The sequence below is a fragment of the Ictalurus punctatus genome, chromosome 17, assembly GCF_001660625.3.
Source record: "Ictalurus punctatus breed USDA103 chromosome 17, Coco_2.0, whole genome shotgun sequence".
Taxonomy (NCBI): Eukaryota; Metazoa; Chordata; class Actinopteri; order Siluriformes; family Ictaluridae; genus Ictalurus; species Ictalurus punctatus.
In genome coordinates this window covers 22700666-22724851 of record NC_030432.2, presented here as the reverse complement: position 1 = coordinate 22724851, position 24186 = coordinate 22700666, and the positions used below count along the sequence as shown (strand labels likewise).

General features: G+C 39.4%; 2 protein-coding genes across 12 annotated transcripts in view; one reads left to right on the top strand and one right to left on the bottom strand.

Moving 5' to 3' along the window:
* rap1gap2a (RAP1 GTPase activating protein 2a) overlaps positions 1-4739 on the top strand; it is a 100777-nt gene extending 96038 nt beyond the window's left edge. For 7 of the 8 annotated variants that reach the window (XM_047161404.2, XM_017490580.3, XM_053687493.1 and 4 more), the window contains 3 exons: positions 1807-1877; positions 1978-2018; positions 2767-4739. In XM_047161404.2, the coding sequence (XP_047017360.1) occupies positions 1807-1842 (36 nt within the window). In that variant the 3' untranslated portion in view covers positions 1843-1877; positions 1978-2018; positions 2767-4739. The remainder of the gene's footprint in view (positions 1-1806; positions 1878-1977; positions 2019-2766) is intronic. The other variant, XM_053687492.1, reaches the window with a different exon arrangement.
* Positions 4740-8187: 3448 nt separating this feature from the next.
* The window catches only part of si:dkey-52l18.4 (uncharacterized protein LOC560708 homolog), a 35855-nt gene continuing 19856 nt past the window's right edge, over positions 8188-24186 (bottom strand). Inside the window, exons 2-7 of one of the 4 annotated variants that reach the window (XM_017490589.3) lie at positions 21340-21411; positions 14146-15360; positions 13311-13655; positions 10804-10947; positions 10608-10636; positions 8188-9090 (exon numbers count right to left, since the gene is read on the bottom strand). In XM_017490589.3, the coding sequence (XP_017346078.1) occupies positions 8980-9090; positions 10608-10636; positions 10804-10947; positions 13311-13655; positions 14146-14227 (711 nt within the window). In that variant the 5' untranslated portion in view covers positions 14228-15360; positions 21340-21411 and the 3' untranslated portion in view covers positions 8188-8979. Of the gene's footprint in view, positions 9091-10607; positions 10637-10800; positions 10948-13310; positions 13656-14145; positions 15361-21339; positions 21412-24186 lie in introns of all 4 variants that reach the window. The other 3 variants (XM_047161409.2, XM_017490590.3, XM_017490588.3) reach the window with 3 other exon arrangements.

Below are 24186 nucleotides of genomic sequence, written 5' to 3'. Positions count from 1 at the left end.
TATAAAACAAAGCACAAACACAGCAAAGTTTCAAAAGCAAACAGCACAGTTCAAAACAGCACAGCAGTTATAAAACAGCACAGCACAGCACAGTTATGAAATAACATAGCACATTTACAACACAGCACAGCGTAGAAAACATTATCACAAAAAAGCCACAGAATTGTTACAGCAGAGTATAGTACCTCATAAAGTTGCACAGCATTGTTACAGCACAGGAAGGTGGCAAAACAACATGGTACAGTTGCAAAACAACACAGAACCACCAAAAAGGCACAGAAATGTTACAGTACTTACAGGTGGCAAAACACAATGGCCAAACAATGCAACATAGGTATGAAACGACACAGCACAGTTACCAAACACAGCACAATTACAGAAAAGACAGCAGATTCAAATGAGTATAGCACAGCCACCAAACAATGCACAGATAAAAAGCAACACAGCACAGGTTGTTATGAGACATGGTACAGGACAGCTACCAAACTGCACAGTAATTAATCTACACAGCACAGTTACGTAACAACACAGCACAGCGTGTTATGGAATTACATGGTACAGTACAGCTAAAAAATATAACTGCACAGTTATACAATTACACAGCATTATCACCAAAAACACAACACATTTATAAAACAACAGAGCACGGTCGCCAAACAGTACTACAAAACAGTTCATTGCAAGACAGCAGAGCACAGTTGTTATAGCACAGGAAGTTCAGCACAGCTACAAAACACTCCACATAAAAATAAAAAAAACAACACAACACAGCTACAAAACAACAAAGCACAGTTACCAAACATAGCACAGTTACACAACGCAGCACAGCTACAGAATACAAAACGCACTGTTATAAAACATCACAACACAATTACACAACCCAGCGACAAAATAAACCTGCACAGTTATACAACTACACAGCACAGTTACAAAACAAGACAGCGATTACAAAACAGAACAGCACAGTTACAGAACAACGCAGCACAGCTACAAAATACAACTGCACAGTTCTAAAACAACACAGCACCACTACCGAATACCGCACAATTACAAAACAACACAGCCCAGTTATCAGATCAAACACAGTTACCAAACAAAACACAGCAGTTACAAAACAGCGACAAAATAAAACTACACAGCACAGTTACAAAACAAGACAGCAATTACAAAACAGATCAGCACAGTCATCATAGAGTACTACAAACCAGTATAATGCAGCACAGCACAGTTATAAAACACAGCGCACCACAGCACCATTATAAAGCAGCATGTCATAACAGTTTTACCATAATGTGTTACAGCATAGCACAATATAAAATTACATAATATAGCAAAGAATAGAAAAGTATATACACATAGTAGAGTACTTATATGAAACAAGCACTGAATAGATTAAGAACAGACCACATTTGATAGCATGTGCACTACACAGCACAGTCAAAATGCAAAACTTGATTTTAGTCTAGCCATCTAATTCGATCCTCTGGGCCACCAGGCTGCATTAGTGCTCTAGGGTGCTGTAGTAAGTGAGAATGTTTTACAGTTACAGGGCACTGGTGTGCTAGGTTCCCCCAGAACAGTCAACAAATTTCGGCTGTGCTCGCTGCATTCAGCCCCAACCTCAGTGTGGAGAACCAGAACTATTCCCTGCTGTATTCCTACTGACAATGAAAGTGTAGATACAGTACATAATCACATACTTCCCCTCACACAAACATGGGCATGACGTGCCAGGCCATGCTCACAGCACACACACAAACACAGCTGTTGACTGCGCTAAGATCTAGTTCTCTTTTTCTTTCTCAGACGGGAAAAGTAAAATTTCACCTAAGTCAAACCTGAAGTTTCGTTTTGACAAGCTGAGTCACATGACTACAGTGAGTAAAGCGGTCTGTGAGGGCTCTTTGAACTCTTCTGGTAACCTTCGCTGAGGAAATGAAATTGTATGAGCTGCATTCTGTGTCCTCTCTGTTTCAGGGGCATTGAGAGAGACAGGAGCGACTACAGGGAATGAGCAGGTAATTCTTTTCGGCTATACACTAAGGCTATAATGCTATTTTTGTGGCGATTTGTTTTCTCCACGTTGGTAATTTGACATCAGCTTTAGTCCTTCGTTTCCAGTTTATCAGGTACACCTACTATAAGGTCACTTTGTACTGTAGGTATCATTTCTCAGACTCCTCTACATGCAAAATCTATCCACGGAAAAAAAAAAAGACTGCAGTGCTGAGAATGCCCCACCATCCAAATTATTCAATTCCTAATTAAAACTCTGACTGTATCACGACTCAATTCCACCCGACACCACCAGGGGTCCCCATGACCAGAACACTAGGCCACTTCCCAGTCATCTAAACTCTGGACCCGATCATCATTACTTCCTCATTTACTCCCTGTTTATATACTTGTGATTTAAATGAAATGATTAAATCATTATTACGCGTCCGTTCCCAGAATATAAAAGCATTTCCGAGGTTTTGTTCGTTTTTTTTTCTGGTCTCTTTCCTTATACTCCTGTATTATTGCCCTTGATTAGTGCACCTTACATATCCCTCTTGTTTTGATTTTGCCCCACTTGAAACACATTAAATTTATTCATTTATTTATTCCAAACCTTTTTAAAAAAATGTTACAGTTACATCTATGATGTGACCTATATAAAAGATATACTTGCTAAAATGGTCAAAAGCAGATATAACTAATAAACTGCCGACTTAGGATGGGTTTTTATTTTATTATTTTTTATTATTATCTTCTCATTTCTAGGCAGTGTAGCTTAACTGGAGCCAAGAGACTTTCTGTCAAAGCGAGAAGGGACCATCTGCTGTACGCAACGCAACCACCTTCATCACTGCTCTCCAACACACGCCTTTATAAACTGCACACAAACATACACACACACACACACAGAAATTCACACACACAGAGCGGACGACGCCAAGATGCCAAAGCAAGTCTTAACAGAAGAGAAGGCCACAAATGAGACTGTTTCAAACCTGTGAAAGGTTCATTTTGTGGTCAAAGTTGCTTCACATCACACAGGTAGCAGATAATGTGCAAAAAAAAAAAAAAAAAAATTGCATAATAACAAAACAAATCAGTGCCACCATTTATTTATTTATTTTTTTTGATACATCAATATTTGAGAAGAGGCATGTGATACATGTGTTGTGTTCGTTGTGGTGAAAGTGGCTTCAAATGATTATTTTTTTTTAGTTTTAACAATGTTAACTGCGATGACTTCTATGTAATACGTAATGATGAAACACAACAGACACAACAATACAGCAAAGTTACAGCTGAGTCTAGTGCAAGCCATAATGCAAATACAGCTAAAAAAAAAAAAAAAAAAAATGATTTAAGCAACGTCTGTGGTGTATAGACGCTACTTACTGGCCGAGTATGAGAGTCTCTATGTGTGGTGGCCTGGGAAAACCATGAAAATTCACATGATTGAAATTTTTGACATTTTACTATATATAGTTCTGAAAACTACAGCCTTTCCTGAAATATGTTTCCATCGCGTGTACGTTTCTAGCATTTTAAAATGTGGTTCACCACCAAAATGAAAACATTTGAAAGATTCTGGCCTCGCAAACATTTTAACAGCCCGATATCTGATCACAAAACGAATTTATTAGGCTCATGTCCTTTTGAGACGGCACCTAGCTAGCCAAGAACCTGATCAAAGAGTGGCATTCCCTTGGCTAGCAAGATGTCTTTAAGCAGATTTACTGTTGTTACTGGTTTCTTACCAAAAATGATCTTTGCAGGAATTTAAAAAGTGAATAAAAAGGTTGTTTTGGTGAAATATATGTATAGTTTCTTGAAGTAGTGGAGCCCGAGTATGCAATTGGCAGAACGTGCACAAGACAAGACAGTTATAAAACATAGATATTTCTCTACAGTCTTTTCTGGGCTGTTTTCCAAACGTGCGATAAGTTCTCCCCGACCACCACAGATACTTTTTTTTTCAACGTGCTACTTTATTGACTTTCAACTTGAATGTCTTATAGCTTATGCATTAGTAACTTTACAGTTCCTGTCTGTGACCAAGCCAACGTTATTAGTCAATGACTAATACTTTGTAATAGATATACACACATAAGACACTGTGAAATGTTATTTAAATGTTCAGAACCAGTGCTTTGTCCATATGTTTATACAGATTTCAATATACTCCTGAATATTAGCCATATTACTGATTCAGACCTATCCAGTGCAAACTTAATCTAACAATATACATTAAATATTATCCTTGGGTCATTTTTTTAACTAACAAAATATGAGTAGCCAAAAACACTAGGGCAGTTTTGTTTGTTGTTGTTGTTTTTTTAAGCATAATTTGCCGATATAACACTAATGGGTTGCTAATTTGGTTGGTTGAACGGCAGTGTTCTCCCAGTTGTTAGGTAGATAAATGAAGACAGCCTCACTGATTTAGGTGAAATTGCTTAACAGGGGTTGTAGCATTCAAAAGCTGCCAGTGCAATAACGTGTCCAAACGATATTCCCTCAAAACTTAAGCTAAATGTCCTGTCCCATTAGAAACATGCCATCTTTGTGGACGTGCGGGATTAATTTTACCTCAGTTCAATATACCTATAAGCTTACTTCACCCAACTACAACCTAAATACAACTGAATACAATTCAAATATCTAACAAAACTTCACATTTAAATAGCAGAATCATCAATACGTTAGTTCTGTAGCTCTAATCATGTAACTTTTTTTTTTTTTTTTTAAATAAACAACCATAAGTGTGAAAGAAGATGCAAGAAAAGACATTTCTTGTAAAATGTCAACCAGGTGGCTATTTTTCTACCACTAAAATAAAATATCAATATCAAGTCTATACGTTATATTGTAAACTTACGTCATTCTGAAGATAAAGTAAGCACACGATTCTTAAAGGAATTCCTATTTTGTTAGCTAGCTAACCTTAGCTAGGTTAGCAAAGTGGTACTATTGGTTAGTTAGATAAAAACAGCTATACTAGCTTATGTTAGCTAGCTAATTGATATCCTTGCTGAAAATTCCAGCTGGTCTGACCAATCGGGATTTCTCAGCAGGGTTTAACCGCTAGCAGAGATTTTTTTTTTAAGTTAGAAAAAGGAGCTAATATGATCGTTCTAGTTCTGAGATACAGCTGTTTAGTTAGCTAATGGTAGCTACCAGTGGGAGTGTATCCATGTTCTCATGGTCCTATGTTCCCCAGAGTTACTAGTGAACACATGGTGATGTAAAGCTAGAGTTAGGCTTCAGCATAAGCGAGTGAGCTGTTCATACTTAACATTTAGTTCATTTTATGACCGTTTACTGTGTTTTATAGGCGACAGTATGGCATTTCTTCAGTTCAGTGTAAACATTTCACTATTGTTCATGTATGGATAAAGTTGAGTGTAACGTGTTACAAAGTAACAAAGTTACAAAGTCTTCCTGATAACGTAGTAATGTAACGCATGACGTTTTAATTGTACGTCATTTGATCGCAGTTACTGATGTCAATACGATTACGTTATTTGCGTTACAAATTTATTGCTAAGAAAACAATATTAAGTAAAAAATAATTTAAAATCACGTTTTGCCCCGGAGACGTTTTCTTTAGCCCCGGATAATTTTCCACTTGGAGCGGTTGGTCACTACGTAACCGAACGTCAGTAAAAGAAAACCGATCAGACAGGTTTTACAGGAAAATACGTGGAAACACTCGTGTCTTATCGTCTCACGGCTCTCAATTCTGCCAAACGCTATCTCGCACAGTCAGTGTGAGGGAAAATGGATATACGGCGATTAAAAAAAAAAAATTTAAACCAGTAAATGTGTTGAAACTGAAACAGTAAGATCCTCTGACGCTGAGCGGGAAAACACGGTGTATAAATGTCTACACGAGTTCCAGGTCACGTGAACATGATATGAGCAGAGCATCAGGAAAGATACCGTACTTCACAACCCATACAGTGATAGCTTAGCTGTGCCTCCCCTTGGCTAGCGACACCACAAACTAGCCTAGTTAGAAAAGTTTGATATTTTATCGGTCTGGTCGTCTTATAAACAACGATAACACCCGAAGCTTTACGTTTTATGATCAATCCGACTATTTCCGATCGTGTCATACATCGGCGCGCGCTAAAACGACTGAAAGAACTACGAGTTTCACTCTGTAGTGTATTTTTGTCGGTTTGATAGGTTTGTATGTCTTTGGTGTTTATTCATAAATTGAATAGGGCCCTAGAAAAATGAGTCCTGAGTACGTAAAACCTTTCGGAAAACTTTACTTGATGTGTGTTAACAGAATATTGAACTGGGGAACATAGGATCCTGGAAACATAGGAATGACCCCCTACCTACCAGTAGATAAATTAGCTAACTGGCAAGGAATTCGCTACGCTAGTCAGAGGTTAATGTTGGTTAACTCTAGCTAAATTATCTAGCAGTTAATGTTAGTGAGCTAGCTAATATTAGGTAACATTAGCTAAAGTAACTAGGTGGTATTGTTAGCTGACCAGTCAATGTTAGTTAATGTTAGTTCACAATAGCTAAATTACCTAATATTTAAAATGATGCTCATGTTTATGCTAGCTAACCAACATTAAGAGCTAACTGAGATTTTTAAACTAATAAAACAAGCGAATACAGTTTCAATATAGCAGCAGAACGTCTAACCATGTCTTTTCATAATAATTCTAAGATCCAATTAGCTAACCGCTACACTAGTTGGGGTTAATGCTAGTCATCCAACAATGACTAAATTAGCTAATATTTAATGTTAGTATGCCATGCTAGCTAGCTATCATCATAAACCTTTAACAGAGAGTGTGTGAGAGTGAGGGAGGACTGTGTATGTGTTTTTCAGAGCTCAAGCCTAATATCCTGCTCGGAAAATACCAAGAAAATATCCCACCTCGATATTATGCCTTATTTTTTTTTTTCCCTCTAGACTCTCATAAAGAAATCTTATTTTATTCAGATTTATCTTCCCTCGACTTGAATTGTACATATGCCAAAAAATAATAGCTCCAGCACTCCGGAACTTTCTTTATGTTTATGTTTAAAAAAAAAAAAAGAAAGAAAAGAAAAGAAAAGAAAAAAAAAAGTGACTTGTGAATGTGTGGTTTGATTTTCATTTCTATAACGAGCAAGCAAAAAAGCACTTTCTGACGTGTGAGAAACTGAAACGTTTTCAGACGGTAGGTTGTGAGTGAGTAAATCGGTGTACGGTGTACGCTTTACCTGCAGTGAGAGCTTAAAGCACATGGCGTATACCTGTCCAGAGCGGAGTGTGTACCGGAAAGTTTGGGCAGAGAGTGTGTGTGGAGTAGCGCTGCTACTGCTCAGGAGTTTTAGTTTGATACTGACATAATTTATTGCTTTTAAACCTTGTTTCAATGTCTGTAAAACATAAATGCAGAGTAAACTGAGACGTAAATAACTGCAGATTATTTAAAGATTATTCCTGTATATGTATATTTGGTTATGTACTGTGCCATTGAGAATTTATTAATGAAATAAAATGTTGTATTTTGTGTCAAATACGTCGTCCCTTCGATCATAAAGATAAAGAAATTCACACGCATTTGCAAATCCTGTGCAATAAATAGCAAACGTCTAACACTGGCTAGAGCTACAGTGTTGCAGAAGTATGTACTCCCCCTGAGCTATTCCACAGTATGTAGTGTTACAACCTGGAACTGAAATGGACTTGATTAGGATTGAAGTTACATAAAATAGCCCATAATGTTAAAACGGGGGGGGGGGGATAGGTAAAGAGGTAAAGAGAGGCAGAGGAGCGACCAACGAGGCCAAGGGTGAAGGGACAGTACGTTCACAAGTACGGTGACAAAGTGAATGGCGACCATTCATTTTCAATGAGTGCTGCTGACTTCCAGCGACATGACTGACAGTGACCGTTTGTGGCTAGATGTGGGCGTGTCCAGCGATGCGACAAAGTTGAGAAAAGTTTAACTGTGTTTGACTTCATGCGGCGTTGGCAGAACGATCGACTTCTGACTTGAAGCGGTGCATGCCGGTTGGAATTTTTGTCCGACTTGAGACGGCGCCGACGCCACGTCGCCGTGACGTATGGCATCGACGTACCGCGATAGCGATATGAGAGCAGCCGGCTCTCTCAGCCAGCGCAGCTACTGTTAAAAAAATATATATGCTATGGAAAAAATAGCAACTTAGTGTTTTGAGCTCTTTATATTTTTACATTGTATTGCATTTATTTACACATTTTCACATTTTACATTTAAAAAATTATAATACAGATATGATCTTAAGCATGTTTTCAACTGGTTTGTAAGAAACAATTAAGAGGGCACAACAATTAGCTAGCGATTTACGTCCTTTAAAGCAAACAGTCAATGAGCCGTGTGTTTAAATGAACAGTTTAGCCAAAAGTACAATTGAAAAATATTTTTCCAATTGTACCGTCAATAATTCAGTGTTTGGTGTCTGATATTCACGTCTTCAGAGGCTAATGTAGCTACAGTGTGAGATGTAAGTGTACGGCTAGCGTGATTAGCATGGTGCAAACTATATCAGTCATCACACATTTGACTCAGTAACAACATATATATCTGTGTCATACAGTGCTGGAAATCACATTAGTCTGATTGAGATAATCTTGAGGCAATTTGCATAATGCTAAACAGGTAGCCTTAAGCTTTTATTACTTGCTAGCCACATTAGCCTTATAGCTAAATACAGCAAAACAGGAGCGTAAATGTTTTGGCTGATCAGCTGCACTGTGGTAAGTGGGCAAACTGTACATTTCATTTTAAGCTAAAGTATTCGTTTCATTTTTACAGTCTTGCCGTGAGATTCTTAATTCTGATCGATCAGAAGATGTTCGCTTTCTAAGGATGTTTTCCAGTAGAGTCGTTATTTTATCCTGAGTTACTGAGAATAACCCCTTAATCACAGCGTGAAAGCGTTTAGAAAGTGTTCAAAGCACCAGACGTCCTCCTGTGAGGATTAAGCGTTGGAGAAGTTCACAGTGGAGTAAAGCACTGCCGTACCGGCCGTCCTTGCTTGAGTTGTTCTCTGCTGTCTTGGACGATCCAGAGCCACAACCGCATACACCACCTGCACAAATAATCAATCCCACATGCTCATGTTTCAACCAAAATTCCCCAGCGGTTTATATAATCAAACGATAAGTTCCGCAAACAATCGAATTCAGGCAGTTTTCCAAAACTAGTCGATCAGCTCGAGGTCTGACGTTTGCTTCTTTTGTTTCGCACTGAAGCTACAAGGCTAATGTACTGTAGCTACAGTACAGTAACATTTTACTTAAATCCTGCATCATACGACTGACATAACATGGTTATAATGTGTCATAAGATGTCATTTTCATGTCATTTCATGTCCAGTCTAATAGTAGTGACTTTATTATTACAAATAATGTTGATAGAAGCCATAATGTGTACCGTATGTTACATGCTTTTTTTTTTTTGTTGTTGCTAAGTTTATTGTAGTTCATGTTTTAGCATTTGTTACATCGGTTAGCGTGTGACGTTTTTATTACACAAATTTCATATAACGTGCTCTTTCTAACTGGAGAACACAACATAATTAGCATCAAACTGTCTGTTGCTATGGCAATGACAGGTAACATGACACTCTTGTATTACTAAACGTAAACTGCCATAGCAACTCACAGCAGTGACGCAGTGACTTATTTCCTGACATATTTATGTCAGTGTGATGACGCAAGCTTTAAGGGAAGTGTCACTAGAGATAAGCATGCAAGTATATCTCACACGTTTAAAAACGTCAATAAATGAATCCCCAAAATGTATATATTTGTTGAATATTGTTAATTTATGTTAAAAATATTCTTTGTTAAGCATCACAGGAAATATTAATTAATTAATTACATCACCTCCAGCTTGTTCGGACTGTTTTCGGTGAGTCAAATCATTTGGCTCTGTTCACTGAAAAGAGTCAACTCCTTTTTGGCTCCCAAACGATTCACTGTCATTTCTTTTTTTCTTCTTCTTCCTAAACCGGGCATAGTTTCCATAGTGTTCTAGCCCCTGATTGTTCTTGACTGATATTGTGTCATGAGCTCTTACTCTACCCTCGAATTAATAAAATGGCATCATAATTACATTTTCAAAACACAATCTATTTCTCTAATCGTTAAATCAGAGAATCAAACTCAACGTCTCACCGTTCAGGCTCAGATGTTGAAAAGAAGTTTCCGTGGAATCATATCGATTAAGTTATACTGCAAGACTAAGAGCATCGGATGTCTGTTTAAAACGACGATTCGCGTGAGCCGGCTTTTGAAAATTCACCCGAACGTGCCGACTCGAAGAACCGATTCGTTGCACATCGGTCTTTCTTGCTGTCGTAGATAGCTTCGTATCATTCCGGTGTTCGGCTATACGGTGAAGGTTTGTTCATGTTTGGAGTTGACTTTGCTCTAAACCGTGTCAGAAATTCTGAATGCACATATCTATAGAAACTTTTTCGATGAAACAGACTTCCATGATCTGTTATCCTCGTAGCTCCAGCACAAAACTCAAAAGTAATGAAGGATCCAGATGAGCTGAAAGATTATTAGAGTGAACATGTAGAGTAGTAGAAATACTTACATCAGCTTTTGGTTTGACCCGAGCTGTGGCTACAGACAGAAAGAAAGAAGCCGTTAATAACATGGCATGAAGCTGTTCACTAAAATGGACTGTAAACAATTTCAATAGCAAGACAGAACACGGACAGGAAATATGGCTGTCTTCACACACTGGCAGGATGAGAACGTTATTAAGTGTAAGATTGAGATCTCACAACTGTTTCGGGAGCGTGGAGGAGGGACCGGAGGTGCAGGCCGGCAGGAGAAACAGCAGGCCAGAGCGAGAGCCAGAGGGAAACACAGACTGGCTGCACCACAAACCAACAACCTGTAAGAAAGTTTCCTCCCTGTGGGTTCAGGCACTACGACAAAAAGAAGACAAGCATGCAAGTTAGGCTTACCGACCTTTCATTTCCTTCAAGTTTGTTTTTCTTTTCTATTCTGTGTTGTTGTTGTTTTTTAGATTCAATGTTGAGGTTAGTTCTGAGTCAGCGACCGGGCCGGACTGGGACACGATTTCAGGCTCTACACACATCCAGGCCATCCTATGCACCCAAAGCAAGTTTAGAAACCACGGACAAACCCTATTTCCAAGTGTAAATTCAATTTACTACACAGTATGACCATCACATAAAAACATAAACAACCAACCTAGAAGTAAAGCAGTCCTAATGTCAGATTACATGGATCTGCACAGAACGTCATACCAAGCGTTTACGCCAGAACTCCAAAGCTGCCGTCACCTCGCTACTGTACTTCTCACTCGTAAATGTACATTAACTGCAGAAGAGAGGTCAAACAAAAAGGTCAGCAGGTTGCGTAAGACTTTCTCAACAATGTTGTCAGTGTCAGTTCCAACAAGTATCTCCCTCTCTGTCGACGTTAACATGAAAGCCTCGAGGTGTTCCCGATTAATCGAGGTCTGCTCTTCACAAGCTTCAACGTGGAGAAGCTTCTTTCACAGGATTCTAAAAAAAACAAAAATTTGTAGCCCAGTCCATTGACATGATGGGTGTCAGTGAGAAGGTTGCGTTTAGACAGGAGGATACGGCAACATATCGCACAGTTTTTTACAAGTCGATCAAACTGTGCTCACCAACTCCAAGCTCTCATCAGCACCTGAAAGGTTGGCATCTTCTCCTGAGAGCTCCTTCACTGTCTTTACACTATAGCTATCTTCAGCCTTTCTCAGTGTGTTACCACGTTGGTCAGGTCTGCCTGTAATGTCTCCGCTGTGGCACGATCATCAAAGATGATCAAAGATTTGCGAAGTTCTACTAGAGCTGACTTTGGGAGCCCATTTTGTTGTATTTCAGCAAAATTTTTAGGATCCATGCAGGCAAAATCCGAACACAGAGCTGCGCCGGCTGTGTATCAGTGGTAGATGCTATCTTGGACATGAGTCCATGACGGCGTTGTGGACTTTGACTTTTTTTTTTGTGGACCTTTTGTAATGATCAGAATTTCAGAAACAAAGAAATAATATACATTTCAATGAATCAACTGAAACGTAAAGAAAATGTAACTGATCGTAAATGTATTAATAAATTAATTAATAAAAATGTGTAAATTAGTAAAAAAAAAAAAAAAAAAAAAAACATAGATTAACATAACTGTAAATCATCCATATATAACGGATATTCAGAAACAAAAATAAAACCACTACGTATCACAAAAATATCTCTTATTATTGTTGTTGCATGATGGTATTACAGTTTCTAATACCGCCACATTGTGATATACACTGATCAGCCATGACATTAAAACCACCTGCCTAATATTGTGTAAGTCCCCTTTGTGCCACCAAAACAGCTCTGACCCATTGAGGCATGGACTCCACAAGACCTCTGAAGGTGTGCTGTGGTATCTGGCACCAAGACCTGAGAGCAGATGTAAGTTGCGAGGTTGTCCAGAACATCGCACAGACGCTCGATCGGATTGAGATCTGGGGAATTTGCAGGCCGCGTCCACCTTGAACTCTTTGTCGTGTTCCTCAAACCGTCCCTGAACAGTTTTTGCAGTGTGTGAGAGCGCATCATCCTGCTAAAGAGACCGCTGAGATTAGGGAAAACCGTTGCCATGAAGGGGTGTACTTGGTCTGCAGCATTGTTTAAATGGGTATTACATGTCAAAGTAACATCCACATGAATGCCAGGACCCAAGGTTTCCCAGCAGCCCAGAGCACTACACTGCCTCCACCAGCTTGCATACTTTCCATAGTGCATCCTGGTGCCATCTCTTGTCCAGGTAAGTGACGCGCACACACCCGGCCGTCCACATGATGTAAAAGAAAACCTGATTCATCAGACCAGGCCGCCTTCAGATCCTTATGCTCGCCAACAGACTGAGAACTGACTGTTTACTTGCTGTCTGATATATCCCACCTCTTGACAGGTGCCATTGTAATGAGGTAATCAACGTTATTCACGTCACCTGTCAGTGGTTTTAATGTTATGGCCACTTGGTGTATATTTTAAAGGGTTCTGGGTTATTCACTATTTTGAGGGAATTATATATATGGCTGTCTTTTTGGTGGATGGATGGATGGATGGATGGTTAGATAGATTCATTTTGTCCTCTGTTTCAGATAAAGCTAGTGACAGCTGATTGGGATAAACATGTTAATGATATTCATTAGATAATTTTAATATATATTTCTTTGTTCCAATAATAACCCAAAGCCACATTGGGTGAAATTTGTAGAGAACGGATATCTGATACGTACTGAAGTGATCAATGCTACCTGCAGTCACGTTGACCTGGGTGACATGACCCAGACTGTTGCTGTCCTCCCACTCGATTTTGCATTGGTACTCCCCAGAATCTGATTGGTTGAGGTTTTGGATGTCGAGGAAGAGGCGCGTGGTATCGTACGTGAAGGTTTTGTTGTACAGGTGGACTCGTGGAGATGCGGTGAGGAAAACGAAATGTCCTCGTCGGATCCCCCATCCTCCTGTCCATTTCTGTCCACAGTGCTGGACGTCACACCACAGAGATATGCTTTGCCCTTCGGGTTTGTACAGTTTCTTACGGCTCGCTAACACTGCAGGCACACACTCGCTCACACACGCTGAAAGCGAAGGAATTAAAAGTGTGGTAAGTCAAATGAAGACAATATAGCAGTCGGTTTTATTCATTAAACACCACAGAACTGGTGAATTCTTGAACGTTTATGGAAGGAGTCTCCAGTGTCAGCTGCAGTTTTGTCTTATTAGCTTATCGCTGTAGTATTAGAGATATAAAACACTTTAGGATGTGCTCTTATTGGCAAATACTCAACTTCAGAGTGTTAAAGGTAACTCGGGTTCATAATACCATCACAGCATGACCCCACGTGTTTTCTTCCTAACTTATCACCTTCAGATCTTTCTGAGCGTTGATGAAACCAAACTAAGTGTACTCACAGTGTGTCAGTTGTGTTTGTGAAAACGAATGTCTCTTTTAAAGAAGCGTACAACAAAACGTTCCCCAAAACTGACTTGAAGACCAAAATAAAACCCAAACGAGTCAAAAAAAGACACCACACATCAAAGAGTAAAGCAGAAGTAAGTGAAACGTACCTTGGAGATGACACGCCAAGACCAGAATGGTATGAACGAACATCCGTCGAGAAGAATTTTTGGCATGGTGCGTCATGGGCATGTCCTCGAACGTTCCTCAGATGGTTTGTAAAAAACTACAAATAGTTTTTAGCACGAGGCGTTAAATTCACGACTGGAGCACACTGAGTTCATTGTGCTTTCACTTGATTCATTTCAGTTTCAGACTTTTTCAGTTTCGGGTCCAATGTAAAGGCGTGTCATAAGGAAGGAAGTCCACACACTCATTTTCCAAAGTGGAAGCAACAGAGATCATGGGTTTCCTGTGTTTGGGTATTTTTTCATCATAAAAAGACTGCAGGCTTCCTGTACTGAAATATCGAATCAGTTAAGACACTGGCGTTAACTTGCACACCGATTTGTATTGATGAAAGAAAAAAAAAAAGAGACGTAATGATGTAACGTTAAAAGCCATTACATTTTTAATAACGAAGTGAAAACACCATTGAATTCATAGCACTGAATTATATTAGTTTAAAAAGGTTACTTCGGTAGTTTATTACTTTTGAATTAACCTCCTTGAAATTCAGAGTAGCTTATTTTAGTGTTCTGATATACACATTGAAATAACATTCACGTTTTCACAAAAAAAAAAAAATCAATTCAATTGTATTTGCATGGCGCTTTAAACAACGGACATCGTCTCGTAGCAGCTTTAGAGAAACATATAAACACAGGATGGAGATTTTAAGCGTGTGGATTTATCCCTATTGGGCGAGCCGGTGGAGACGGTGGTGAGGGAAAAACTCCCTGAGATGATACGAGGAAGAAACCTTGAGAGGAACCGGACTCAGAAGGGAACCCGTCCTCATCTGGGTAACGACGGATAGTGTGAGAGTAAAAGAAAGGTCATTATGGTGTTTATATGAAGTCTGTTTGTTGAACTAGTCCACTGTTCACTAAAGGAGACCTGAGTGTAAAACCGCACGTGGTCATCGCAGTCTTAAGGCCATCGCTGCAACCGTAGTCCCAACAACCACAGCGAGAACGTCCATGTGGAATTGAGGTCCAGAACCATTTCCATGGTACTCCAAGCGGTACCGTCCTCAGCGATCTCCAGGCTGCACCGCTTGGAGTCTTTCGCAGTGGTAGAATGTAGCCTCCAGTTGATGAGAGCTCCATCCAGAGGTAGGGAATCAAGATGGATCAGGCAGGTCCTGATCTACACTCACATACCTTTTACAAAGTTAAAAAGCAGATTCAGTAATTCAGTTTTCAGGTTTATATCAGTTCATAATCTGTGTATCTCAGGCTTGATTGTCTTCACCTGTCCCTGGGTTGGTTGAACCTGAATACAGATGTTTACTATTATTTATTACTATTTACTATTATTTATTGATTATTTTTAATTTTATATATATATATATATATATTTTTTAAAAACTCGCTTTTTTGCCAACTTTATTTAATGTATTTATTTTGAATAGTTAGTAGTTATTTATTTCATGATTTCTTTTCCATTTTTTATTATTTTTTTTTTTTTCATGTCATTCAACATGCTGTATAAATACAGATGTGTAGCCTTTTAGGTAATATCTTTCAACTGCTCCAAAATTGAACGTTGAAATTTCCGAATTAAGAATTCGGTCATGTTAGAACTTCAAAACATTTGTCTGCTTGACAAACTCCAGCACCCTGGATTGAAATTTTGATGTTCCGCACACTTCATTTGCTCCTAAATCTCATCCTTCTATTACGTTCTCTGTATTCAGTGAATAAATCATCATCACTACTGTACATTACGCTCAATAATGCTTTGTATGTATAGTAATGTTTTGAGGAGTTAATACTTTCTAGAAATTACTAAGTAGCAGAGCCTTAAAGTACTACTAAATTTACTTTGTTACTTATCACAGAGGTATGCTTGTGTTTATGCTTGTTGTTGTGTGTGTGATTATTTACAGTTCCTGTGTATACATTATATAATCAGGCCATATAGTGAACTTTATTTTTGGGTACTAAGCACGATAATATCACTCTGAAAAGCTCAGGACATTACGGCATGCCCCGAGACCCAGTGGCATGTCCACGTCCTTGAAATGATGTAGCTCTTCTCTTAGATTCACTTTAAGACTTTAAGATGCCGAGTGATGAAAAATGTCCCAAAACACACCTCATTTCCCAACACGCACCTCACTGCTAAGCTTCGTTTCTTTTATTTTATCCACACGACCACAAGGTGGTGCTAAAGCTCAGCGCACCGAAGAGATACAGTATATGGTATATGAATACGGCAAGTTAAAGGATTCTAGGGACGATTTGACATCAAAAAAAAAAAGTAAAAGAACATCTGTACAAACTTCAGAGTGGTGGTTTCATTCAGCAAACCGAAACACATCATGAAATGCCGCATTTCATCGAATAAACGGCATTCAGTTGTTTCGAATGCTGACACTCCTGCACCCCTTTAGCACACCATTAGCATGGTGAATGGTTTGAACCCTGCTGAAAACAAACAAACAAAAAACAATAGACACATCACAGGAATTCTAATGGCTTCCACTACAAATGCCATTACAAACAATCAGCTAGCCATTAAAACCATTAATGATATCTACTAGACATAACATGCCACCTATAGAAGGCAACAAATTACCAGTAGAGACCCACAGGGGCCATTACAGTTTCCATTAAAACCAAGATAATTCCCATTATAACCATCAAAAAAACAAATTCTATGAGGGTTTCTCTTGTTTTATATTCATTTTATTTTTGTTTTCAGCAAGGAACTCGGGAAGATCACTTCTCCACCGGTTGTGGAAAACCAAAATCATACTTCATTAGTTGCTATAGTTGTGTAGAAAACTATACGCGATTGAAGTTTTGACCACATGAGTGACGATTAGCTCGTACAAACGACCTAACAACTTAACACGTGTTAGCCTAGCGCTTCGTACACGGTGTCGGAGAGCTAGCTAGCTAGCCAGTAACGTTCTCCGTTTCAACTACACCAAAAAGTGGAGCCGAGAAGATATTTGCTTTGTAAAAGTCATTCGAGAGTAGGATTTTTATTCCGTTCTCTGGTTGTTAAACAAACACGCTAGCCGACTGAAGCTACTTGATCGACAGGCAGCTATGTATTGAGTAGAAAAGGAAGATTTTTTATAAATGCTCCAATGGACTTTCAGACCCAAAAGCTCAGTTGAGATGGTGTGAGAGTGTGACGTTGTGACAAACCCCTACCACAAAGTGATTTAAAACCATATTTTATACCAGCCAAACGTCAACCACTCCAGTGAGAGACAGTGTAGAGGAAACTCTGGTGTATAGTGAGGAGGAAATTGTCATATTTCTTGCACGTCAGTTTCCCAATGCAGCCTTTCTGACTGTATTTACTGTCATCTTTTGGTAACGTGTCATGGGCAGGTTTGTAGATCTTTAACTGCATGATTCAGCTGAACATGTGGCTGTAATTAAGGGCCTTTAATGTAAGTGCGTCAAACGCAGGGTGTTGCATCAAAATCACTGACTGCATCAAAAGAAAGAACTGACTGACAAAAGGGTTTTGGAACGCTAAGTACTTTTTTTTTTTTCTTTTAAATCTGTTTTATGTTATCATTTTAATTCTGAGTAGCTCGAGTCTGTACACGAGGAACGGTCTAAAAGTAGGTCTTTTTACTACACACACTAAAACAGAAATCAAATCAGCACAGCAACAGAGCGCAGAGTATCCCAAGGTTTTCTAGGGCAGCACCTCGGCGAGGGAGGGACTGGAAAGCTGATCTCACTTTCCCATTGTTTCCTGAAGTCAGAGTTGATGAGAAGCAGATGTGGAGCATGTCGGTGCCGCACGTATCTCAGGATACGTCTCATTTCCCCAAGGAGGCAAAAAAAAAACCCCAAGAAGCAGAAGCAGACCTTGAGAGTTTTGCAAAAATCACAACCTCTGAGTAGAGAAGTACTGTGGCGTTATATTAAGCGGAACTCCAAGGTTACTAAAATGATGCAAATCAAACTAAGAATGATTCATCAGCAGTTCATATGATGATGATGTCATTTCCTTTGCATGAAGCTATTTTGTTAGAGAGGCTTGGTGTTTTTACTCCAAATATACTTTATTATTATTAGTAGTAGTAGTAGTAGTAGTGGTGGTAGTAGTAGTAGTAGTAGTAAAAGTAGTAGAAGTAGTGGTAGTAGTAGTAGAAGTAGTAGTGGTGGTGGTGGTAGTAGAAGTAGTAGAAGTAGTAGTAGTAGTGGTGGTGGTAGTAGAAGTAGTAGAAGTAGTAGAAGTAGTGGTAGTAGTAGTAGTAGAAGTGGTGGTAATAGTGGTAGTAGTAGTAGTAGAAGTAGTAGAGGTAGTGGTAGTAGAAGTAGTAGAAGTAGTGGTAGTAGTAGTAGTAGAAGTAGTAGAAGTAGTGGTAGTAGAAGTAGTAGAAGTAGTGGTAGTAGAAGTAGTAGAAGTAGTGGTAGTAGTAGTAGTAGAAGTAGTAGAAGTAGTGGTAGTAGTAGTAGTAGTAGTAGTTGTAGTGGTAGTAGAAGTAGTGGTGGTGGTAGTAGAAGTAGTAGAAGTAGTAGTAGAAGTAGTAGAAGTAGTGGTAGAAGTAGTAGTTGTAGTAGTAGAAGTGGTGGTAGTAGTAGAAGTAGTGGTAGTAGTAGTAGTAGTAGAAGTGGTGGTAATAGTAGTAGTAGAAGTAGTAGAAGTAGTGGTAGTAGTAGTAGTAGAAGTAGTAGAAGTGGTGGTAATAGTAGTAGTAGAAGTAGTAGAAGTAGTAGAAGTAGTGGTAGTAGTAGTAGTAGTAGTAGTAGTTGTAGTGGTAGCAGAAGTAGTAGTAGTAGTAGTGGTAGTAGAAGTAGTGGTAGTAGTAGTAGTAGTAGTGGTGGTGGTGGTAGTAGAAGTAGTAGAAGTAGTAGTAGAAGTAGTAGAAGTAGTGGTAGAAGTTGTAGTTGTAGTAGTAGAAGTGGTGGTAGTAGTAGTAGTAGTAGTAGTAGAAGTAGTGGTAGTAGTAGTAGTAGAAGTAGTAGAAGTGGTGGTAGTAGTAGTAGTAGAAGTAGTAGTAGTAGTAGTAGTAGTAGAAGTGGTGGTAGTAGTAGTAGTAGAAGTAGTAGTAGTAGAAGTAGTAGAAGTGGTGGTAGTAGTAGAAGTAGTGGTAGTAGTAGTAGTAGAAGTAGTAGAAGTGGTGGTAGTAGTAGTAGTAGAAGTAGTAGAAGTGGTGGTAGTAGTAGTAGTAGAAGTAGTGGTAGAAGTAGTAGTAGTAGAAGTAGTGGTAGTAGTAGTAGTAGAAGTAGTAGAAGTGGTGGTAGTAGTAGTAGTAGAAGTAGTGGTAGTAGTAGTAGTAGAAGTGGTGGTAATAGTAGTAGTAGAAGTAGTAGAAGTAGTGGTAGTAGAAGTAGTAGAAGCAGTGGTAGTAGTAGTAGTAGAAGTGGTGGTAGTAGTAGTAGTAGAAGTAGTAGAAGTAGTGGTAGTAGTAGTAGTAGAAGTAGTGGTAGTAGTAGTAGTAGAAGTAGTGGTAGTAGTAGTAGTAGAAGTAGTAGAAGTAGTAGTAGTAGAAGTAGTAGAAGTGGTGGTAGTAGTAGAAGTAGTAGAAGCAGTGGTAGTAGTAGTAGTAGAAGTAGTGGTAGTAGTAGTAGTAGAAGTAGTGGTAGTAGTAGTAGTAGAAGTAGTGGTAGTGGTAGTAGTAGAAGTAGTGGTAGTAGTAGTAGTAGAAGTAGTGGTAGTAGTAGTAGTAGAAGTAGTGGTAGTGGTAGTAGTAGAAGTAGTGGTAGTAGTAGTAGTAGTAGTAGTAGAAGTAGTAGAAGTGGTGGTAATAGTAGTAGATAGTAGTAGATAGTAGTAATAGTAGTAGTAGAAGTAGTGGTAGTAGTAGTAGTAGAAGTAGTAGAAGTAGTAGTAGTAGTAGAAGTAGTGGTAGTAGTAGTAGTAGTAGTAGTAGTAGAAGTGATGGTAATAGTAGTAGTAGAAGTAGTAGTAGTAGTAGTAGTAGTAGAAGTAGTGGTAGTAGTAGTGGTAGTAGTAGTAGTAGAAGTGATGGTAATAGTAGTAGTAGAAGTAGTAGTAGTAGTAGTAGTAGTAGAAGTAGTGGTAGTAGTAGTGGTAGTAGTAGTAGTAGAAGTGATGGTAATAGTAGTAGTAATAGTAGTATTTTGAAGAAAATTTAAAGAGCAAACATGGCGGATTTATTTATTTATTTGAAGATTACATATAAAAGTGGTATTCTAATTAGACAAACATTCCCCCCGTGCTTTCTCTTTTATTGTAAAAGTTCATTAAATCTATGGATGTATGTAGTTCCGTGCATTAGTTTGTATCCCCCCAGTGGTTTTTAATCAATAAAGTACTTATTTTCCAGTTTGTTGACTTAATGGTATTTGTAACAAAATATACCTCAAATGTTACAGGAACTGAGTTCAAGTCAGCAGTTATCTTTAATAACAAGATCAAAAGTTTACACCCCCCGCTGACCTGCACTAGAATGTAGGCATCTCTTGGCATAAAACAAAAAATTGCAAATATTGATGTTTAACCCCTTCCTCGCTGATATGACGAAGAGAATACAACGTATATTAAAATGTTCAGAGCAGCCGAGAGTAAAAAGAGTACTACCGACGTGTAAACACCATCGCTCGAGAAATGGAGGTAAGACAGAGGCAAAGAGTGAAAGCCTCTTTCAAATTCTTTCAAATTTCACACAAAAAAAAAATCGCTCAAAATAAACAGGATGTGAACGTCCTTAGACACTCGTTCATTGTTTCCAGTCTTTCACGTCACACGAAATGTCTCGTCTTCTTTCCGAAGTAAGGGTGTGCAAACTTTTGCACTCTACTGCACTCAAGTACTCCACTGACCTGAAAACCACACGTGCAGTGGCCAGTCTCACGACACATCAAAGAAGATTTACAGCACCGACATAAGGACGTTACGTCTCCGGTGTCAGCGCTTTGGAACAGTCAGCTGAAAGATCCAGACAGAGGGCCAAAAGACAGACAAACCCCTGAGAGATACCACAACGGTAACCAACACGGGTACCATTCAGAACCTTTTGTTTGTTTTTTCCCTGAGCATGAACTCCCACGTTGATATTTATCGAAAGATTATTGAAAACATGCATGAGCTCAAACACAGGATATGATTTTAAAGAGCTCCACTCTGAGAGCTTGTCCAGGGGCACAGGCTAATCCCTGATCGTGTTCCTCAGTGGGCACCGTGTCAAACCTTACCGAGAACGAACACAAGGAACCATTCTTCTCACCAGATTATGTTGGGATTGTGCTTCAAAATCGGCACCAAAACTGTAAAACAAAACAACAACAACAACAACAATAAACAAGACTATTCGATTGAAAAGAAAGCTAGCACACATGCTTTTCATGCCATATTTGACTTTAGGTGAATTTCGAGGCCTGGCACTAAAACTGGTGAGGGAACTGCTTCGTGTCTGTGTGGGCCGGACAAGCCGTGACATGGTGAGATGGGCTCTATTGTGCTGCTTTGCTGATGTGGTGTGAGTTAAGCTCAGAGTTAAGAAACACAATGACGGGTCTATTGCAGCAAAGGCAACACCAAACACACAGCTGAGTGCACTCTGGATGAAAATGTCAGCACGTAGAAAGAAGCGGGTTAGCTATTACGTTAAGTGTTACGTATTGTTCGTGCTAATTGTAGCAAGTGACCGTCTGGTAGTGTACGGCACTGACTGCAACTGCATCGCTGGTAATATTCATGCATGAAATACGGCCGTGGCGATCTGTAGCAATCCCATCGACCCCTGATTTACTCTTCTAGACTGAGGAATTCCTAAGTGAAGTTCCTCACAAGTTCTATGAGGGTTATTATTATTATTATTATTATTATTATTATTATTTCTTTTTGTTAAGAATTTTTAGAGCGACTTATGAAAACCCTGAACACTAAGACATGTAGGAATCTTTCACCATAGGCGGGAAGAACAGTGCAGAGTATGTAAAGAATGGTAAACATGCCTTCTATCGTCTCATCGTCTGACCTTCGGCAACGCTTTTAAAACTATGCCAGTTTTTTTTTTTTTTCGCAGTCTTGATTTCGCGGAAATGTTCTCACACGGAAAAAAAAAAAAAAAAAAAAAAAGCGAAATATTTGTATTCACGCGCGAAGCGTTGCGCTGTCGCTTTGCTGCGTTCGCGTTACAGACGCTTGCGCATGCATTGTTTCAGATGACTTATCGTTCCTTTAATCCGAAGACGTACAGTAATTGCACTTGCCGAAGCCGTCTGAATAGTGTCCTGTTTGGCGGTTTATAATAATAATAAAATAATAATGAGTCATATATACAGTAGAGCACAGTGAAATTCTTTTCTTCGTATACACCAGCATGTTAGGAGGTTAGGGTCAGGTATGATACAGCGCCCCCTTGAGCAGAGAGGGTTAAGGGTCTTGTTCAAGGGCCCAACAGTGGCAGCTTGGCAGTGCTGGGGCTTGAACCCCCGACCTTCTGATCAGTCACCCAGAGCCTTTAACCACCAAGCCACCACTGCCCACTGTTTACACGCTGAACTCTACAAGGTTGAGTGTTAATGAACTCTCTCGACCTCTGCAGGAAACCACGTATCAGTGGTTGGTTTTTTTCCCCCTTAGTTTGTCTAGTGAATAATTTGGGTTCAACAATCCACCAGACAAGGTTACTCACTGAACATATAAACTCCACACGAACCACAGCTCATTTTTTGTGTCCAATGATAATACACGAATGGAAATATCGCATGTCCTGTGAATAATCGGACCCGATTTAAAGCCAATCCTAACGTGTTGTATTAGTTATTATTATTCATTTTAATAAGGTGATACAGCAAGACCGCAGTATTCAACTCACTCGTGCTTAAATGATGTAGAAAGAGCTGTTATGAAATCACCAGTGCACTTTTTACTGTCAGATGTCATTTAAAATAACATTTATTTATTTATGGAGTTACTTTAATGTCACTTTTTATCCCCCTTTCTAACTTGTGCAACATTCTCCTCTGTGATTGTAAAGGTGTAAATGCAGTCAGCGGTCGTTAACGCTGCCATCGTTCTGTTCTGTTCATCGCGGGCACAATCGCATACACGTTCACACACTTCGGGCGATTCGGAAACGCCAATCAGCCCAAAGTTTTCGGACGGTGAGGAAACCGGAGTACCCGGAAGAAACCCCCGAAGAACTGGGAGAACAACCCTGGAGGTGCGAGGCGAATGTGCCCGCATTAAAAAGGTCACGAAAAAAATAAACGAGTTCGCGAAGTAAAATGAACAGAAGTAGAACGGGAAAATTTACAAACAAGTCAAATAAACAAGGTAAACCAAAGTTGAAAAAAGTAATAAGTAAATAAGTCAATAAAAACAACACCAGTACAGACTGGAGCGTGTGCCGCAGGTTAAGATGATCCGTTTGTACTCGTATCAACTCTGTTCGCCTCTTACCCAGTGCGGCTGAGAGTTGGCTCTCAAGCGTGTCGTGTCACTGTGATTCTGTACAAGCTTACGCAACAGTGATGATACACGATGACTGTGCACAGCATACTTAAAAAACTAAACAACAAAAAAAACCACCCAGATGTCAAGCAAAACACAGGCTTACACCCTGTAGACTCTTTAACTCTTTCATATAAATGATTAACTCGAGTGGCCTAAGGCACTGCTTTTTTTGCGGCGTATCCGAGTTTATTTGTCGGACTTTGCTTCTCCTGTGTGTTTATTTTTCTCGTCGAAACAGCAATAACAGCCTTTTCTCGGTTTTTAGGACGCCGAAGAGAAGACGTGTCTCTGCCATTTAAAGTCTGCTAGAATTTCAAAGAGCTGAATGTTGGCATTAATTCAGTGCAGCTAAGAGGAGACGTGAATGCCCTCAGTGTGTGTGAGAAAAGGCCACAATGCAGACCCGACGATCTCGGCCTTCCAGACTGAAGTCATCTGGAGCATGTGGGCGGCCATTTTAGCCTTTTTTTTTTTTCCTCCTTTCCATGAGACGTTTGTTGACCGTTTCGCCCTGGCAAAGACGGGTCGTCACTCGCGGCACTTCACTCTGTCTGTGTTTACGAGTCATTCTCTTCGGA